The sequence below is a fragment of the Melospiza melodia genome, chromosome 15, assembly GCF_035770615.1.
Source record: "Melospiza melodia melodia isolate bMelMel2 chromosome 15, bMelMel2.pri, whole genome shotgun sequence".
NCBI classification, from domain to species: domain Eukaryota; kingdom Metazoa; phylum Chordata; class Aves; order Passeriformes; family Passerellidae; genus Melospiza; species Melospiza melodia.
The window spans coordinates 12,693,807-12,699,445 of NC_086208.1; the positions used below are offsets into that span (position 1 = coordinate 12,693,807).

The 5,639-nt window shown below is 40.2% G+C and overlaps 1 protein-coding gene across 1 annotated transcript; it reads left to right on the forward strand.

Annotated features, from left to right (window-relative positions):
* Positions 1-1,109: 1,109 nt before the first annotated feature.
* Positions 1,110-3,965, forward strand: BCL2A1 (BCL2 related protein A1). The gene is made up of 2 exons (XM_063169218.1): positions 1,110-1,626; positions 3,084-3,965. Exons 1-2 carry the CDS (start codon positions 1,207-1,209, stop codon positions 3,186-3,188), a joined length of 525 nt encoding a protein of 174 aa, XP_063025288.1. The 5' UTR covers positions 1,110-1,206; the 3' UTR covers positions 3,189-3,965.
* The last annotated feature ends 1,674 nt before the right edge of the window (positions 3,966-5,639 follow it).

Genomic DNA, 5,639 nt, shown 5'->3' on the forward strand with positions numbered 1-5,639 from the left:
GTGCCTTTTGCTTCCAAAGGAAGAAGAGCAGTGAAAGAAAGGTGGGTAAGAAGTAGAGGGATAAAGAAAGATGGAGAAAGAGAGGGGTGTCCAGACATCAAACTGCTTGCTGCTCTTTGAAGCCTTTGCAATGGGGTGAAATTCTCCATGGACACATCCTGGCCCTTTAGCAAGATCAGATTGCCTCAGGACAAGATGTTTGTAAGGAAAAAGCTGGCTAGATACTCCTCCCTCTTCTCCCAAAAATAACAGCTTGACAGAAAATTTGAATCTAAGAGCAGTTGTAGGGATCATGATACTTCTTTTTTACCTGTCCTGAAAGATTCAGGTGGTATCACACATCACTGGCCCCCTATTCTCCATCCCATGTTCTGACATGCTGCCTGCATTAGCATTGTCTTTCATACTTATAACATCTTATACAGCAGAGCTCCCCATGGGGGAAAGAAATCTTTGAAGCTTCCCATTCAAATCTTCAAAGAAGGACCTTGAAGAGCACTCAGAGAGAGTGTGGGAAAGTCTGGAGCAGAGATAATGCTATAAAGCTGACTTTCCCCTTGTACCACACCATAATTGTACCACTGTTGTGCTCCCACTTTTTGCACTTCTGTAAAACTCCCTGAGTGCTGAAGAAAGTTTATCCATTCTTCCATCCTGTTGGGAATACATATCAGTTTCTTCACAAAGTTGTGGCCAGAAATAACCCATAAACCTGCAATACAGATTGCAGCCTTAACCCTGGCAAGGAGATTGGACTGGGGGTGCTGTATGTCTGCATCTCCAGCAGCATGCACTTCTGGGCATGTTTTTTCAAGCCAAATGCCAAACCTTTGCTAGCACACACCATTCTTGGAATTTTGCAAGCCAAATGCCAAACCTTTGCTAGTGGTATGTAGCAAAAGTCCCTAGAAAATGCCAAGTTATGCTACTAAGAATGTGGTAAAATCTGGTCCATTTTAGTAGCGGAATCACACCATTTGGAGAAATAAATCACTCACGACATAAAAGGAGATACTTTTTCTTTCATTTCCTCTGTGACATATTCCCCGACGCAGCCATTAAGTCACTACCTTTTACAGGAAATTCTGTGGTAAAACCAGAGAGATTCCATCGGAACCGACGGAACAAAAGCGCGTGCATGTCCTGTGGCTGCTCAGTGCCGAGCCTGACTGCCAGCAGTGAGCTGCTCTCTGCACTCTGGATTGAATGGAAACTGCTGAGTTCTACTATGTTTATTACCTGGCTCAGGACTATCTGCAGTATGTGCTCCAGGAATCACACCTGGGACCAGCCCAGACCAGGGTTGCTCATGTCCTGAGAACCATGGCATCCTCTCTGCAAGAACAAACTGAGGAGGCTCTCAGGCCACTCCTGGACAGGATTGACATCACCTCTGTAGCCGTTGCCAAGAGAATTTTCAATGGAGTCATGGATGAAAAGTTTGCTGATGGAAATACTAACTGGGGGCGAATTATGACCATATTTACATTTGGAGGTGTCCTCACCAAGAAGCTTCAAGAGCATGGGGTTCAGCTGACTGCGGAGGAGAAGGAGCAGATCTCTTATTTCATCACAGAGTACATCATAAACAACAAAGCTGAATGGATTGATGCGAATGGTGGCTGGGTGAGTTTCTCATTTTCCACCAAAGTCTACATTGGGAGATTTAATTAATTATTGCTATACACACTCTCAGAACCATTTTATTCGGGGTTACATGTATTGATTTAATATTTGGTGTCTGGAGTGTCTCATTGAGACTTACAGTGAGAGCTTTGCTTCTGCTTTAAACAGAACAGTCATAAAAGACAACTTTATTTTTACAAGGCACTTGCCAGTTTTGAATGACAGGATCATGCCATAATTCAGGTTGAGAATGACCTTAGAAAATCATTTGGTCCAGCCTCCCACTCAAAGCAGGTTAAACCACACATACCCTGAAATTTCCATTATTAAATCTAAAATTAAGTGGCATCCTAAGGTCAGCACAGCAATTTTGCTTGCATAGAGAAGCTGGTCCAAAAATACTTAAGTTCAATGTAAGGTAAGAATACAAAGGTGTGATCCTCACAAATGAAGTCAGCACTTTTGCTGTGGATTTCAACAAAGCCATTATTTAATTCCCCAAATCACTTTTACTTACAACAAATGTACTGGTAAGTACAACTGGCATTAAATCTTTTCTGTTTGGACTGAGATAATCCTAGAACTTCCACCCATGAATGGTCAATGCTGAAAAACATACTTGTTACTAAGCGGACTGTTTTGCCAAGCTGATGAAATTCCCATTTTGCCAGTGAAGGGAAGGGAAATATTCTTTTGCTCTGCAAAATTTCTTCACACCCGTACTTTTTTTTTTGCAGTAGGGGGAAATCTGACAATCAATGACAGCAGTGTCAGTAATTTCCTTGGTACTTTTTCCTTTACTTATATGTAAATGTTACTTTTTCCTTCCACCCCCTCTCATCCCACTTCTCTCATATTTCCTACTAATTTTTTTCCCCTGATTTATTTTCTAGTGTCTTACTTTTCCTTTTTTTTTTTTTTTTTTTTTTTTTTTCTTTCTGCTTGTTTTAATCCTTCTCTCTCAGTAGCAGGAAAAAAAAAACGTGACAGTGACTCTTGGCCCCTTGATGCATTGGATTTATTATAAAGGCTTATCTTTCCATCTCTTTCAAATAGAGTCAATTTTATTTCAGAGAAGTATCAACTCCTGGCAACATTCTGTCATAATAGGAGGCTCATCATAGTGGAATAAGGAAGCTTAAAGGAAGATATTTCTGGGTGTATTAGTACAATAGAAACATAGCACTTGTACCTTCCTGGAAGATGTGGGCTCAGCTGATAGAGTTCACGTTTATTTTCTATTTACACAGGGAGGGCATAGCCTTGACTTGGAGATGAAACAAACATTCAGCAAAGTGCAGCTATTTTGAGTGACTATTTTTAAAAAGCTATTCATCTTTTGGAGGCAGAGCTCTGAAAAGCTGTCCCTCACTGCACAGTGCTGACACAGGGAGTGGTGTGATTTCCTTACATGCTGTTTTTAAGCTGTCCCTAATTGTGTGTGGTTTTTCCCACAGGAAAATGGCTTCCTAACGAAGTTTGAAAGAAGATCACTACTGTCCTTCTCCAAAATCACAGCCCTGCTCATAGCTCTTGTTTCCTTGTTCAGAGAGTACTACTGAAGTAAAAGCATCTGCCGTTCATTGTAATCTAGATATTGCCACAAACTTCACTTCTCAGCCTTCCTCCAAGCAATATCAACAAGAGAATAATTTCCTTCCATAATTTGTTTTTAATTTATTTGTATTTATTTTGACTAACTGCAATGCTTAACATGCTATCCCAATTACCAAATCTGAAGATGAGATCCTTCCAAAGGGGAATCTGCACAACATCTTGCAGCAATTCAAGTCCACCTTTCCAGGCAGGATTGCTTTGAGATAATTTTCCACATCCAGACAGCTCTTGGAATCTCTCTTGCATCTCCATGAAAGGACTTTGTTTTAGTGAAATACAATCCAATGGGTTAAGAAACAAGTTTTTATGTCATTTGTTTTGTAAATGAAATACTACTGTAATGCATTTTATTGCAACCTCTGTATGAGAAAAGGGGGGGGGGGGTTTTTGTGAAGAAGAAAGAAATGGGAACTCCAATATAGAAGTGGGTAGAAGTTACTGACACAGACTAAGCAATTTCTATGGGAAGAACTGTTTGTGGAAGCTAGCAACTTCAATATGTGCACTCACTTACTGTTATAGCAATGGTATGTGTTTCTGTGCTGTATTTTTTTAATAGCTCACATCTACAGTGAATGTTCTTTCATATTTGTGTGATGTAGTCATCTGGCTGAACATTTTTTAAACTAGATGTTTAAAAATAGCCAAGTAAAAATATTTCTTACATGAGGAATTTGTGTAAATACACTAATATTTTAAGAAAATACATTAAAATCTGTATTTTAAAGCCTTGAGATTTGTATAATTTTTTTCCAGAAAAATTGGAGCATGGGAAAAGATCTGTCTGAGTAAGATAATCTTAGAAGAGTTATCAAAATGCTGCTGGAAAATCCAAGTAGTTTATGGATTTGACCTGAGGTCCATGGACGTCAAGACTTTCATTTTCTGTAGTACTTTTTAGGTACTATCTGGTAGCTTGCATAAGAAACAGATATCTTGTGGCAAAATAAATGAACTGGATCAGCTCTGATGACAGTAATCAGTGTTTTGGAATACATCATAAAACTCAGCAAATTCACAGAACTTCCAGGCTTTTACAGTCTGGGGCAAATCATGTTTTTACTCAAATTCCATGTGCTTTCCAAGGCTAAACAGTAGTTGTTCAAGAAATCATTCTAGAAGGGTTTTCTTCAGCTGTAGTGATTTTCCATTAAGGAACTAAGGCTGGGTCTAAACACCCTTCTTCTTTTTTCAGATGTGTTGGGAGGTGAACCAAACTGAGCCAGCAGCCACCTGTGGCACAAACCACCACTGTTCTCTGAGACAGATCCCCTAGAAAATCCATCTTTGTGACACTGAGAGAATGAATCAGCCTCTTCTGTAATGGGCTCTCCATCTTTGAGCTCAACATAAGACTCTTTTTTGCAGTAAGAACGATTGTTTACTGGAAGAACCTGCCCAGGGATGTGGTAGAGTCCCTCTCCCTGGCAGTTTTCAGGGTACAACTGAATAGGGCACTAGAGAGTTTCATCTAAGCTCCCTTTCCCAGGAAAGGTTGGATCACATGAGATCCCAATGTCCCTTCCAGCCTGGGTTGTTCTGTGATTCCATGGTCTAACTTGGTGGGTTTAACCATAGAACACAAACAAATGTTAATGTTTGTTAAAACATGCATTTCTCTCTCTCCTTCCCCAGTGAAAACAAGAAATATTGTTTAGCATGCAGGCAGGATTTGTAATGTAATTGAAGAAAAGAAGGCAGCATTCAAAGGGCAAGGGGCAGCAAGAGGAAAATGCCCACCTCCAGAACACCTCTGGCAGCACACCTCCAGAACACCTATGTCAGAAATGACATTTTGAAACATGTAATGACACATGTCTTTATAGGCAGTCCAAGCCTTCATGGTAAGAACAGTAATTCTTACTCAGTTCCTTTTTGAGCACTGCTGCAAGCCACATACAATAGTGGCTAACACCAATCTATTAATACCACATCCACTTCCTTTTGCACTGATCTAGTAACCTATTTCATACTCAGAGAAACAATTTTTAAGTTAAATATAAAGGGTAACTGTGTCTTTTCAAAATGTAGGTGATACAATAATTTTAGAACTTGTCCTCATGGTAAGGGTAGAGTTTAAACAAAAGAAGACTGGATGGATCATTAACAGTCCAGTGGCCTCCAGGTTAACTTCACTGGGAGAAAACCTCTTTTTGTCAGTGCAGAGCAAGAAAAGCAGTGATGAGATGTACCACCCCAATTCTAAGCATAGCAAAGTGTCTGAAAACAGCACGGCTATTAGCTAAGTTTTATAAAATAGTGTCCATGTAAGTGTCATGAAGTTATCCACCCGTGACACTGAGCAGTGCCCAGGTCCTGGGCACTGCTGTTTAAGGGATCCTTGGATCTGCCAGGGGAGAACAGCGTGCTGCTTCAAGAGCTCAAGGTGAGGCCAA

Bases quoted from the DNA above. Each gene is read 5' to 3' on its own strand.
- BCL2A1 (XM_063169218.1), top strand. From the start codon at position 1,207: ATGGAAACTGCTGAGTTCTACTATGTTTATTACCTGGCTCAGGACTAT. The intron at 1,627-3,083 runs GTGAGTTTCTCA...TTTTTCCCACAG, and splicing joins TTGATGCGAATGGTGGCTGG to GAAAATGGCTTCCTAACGAA.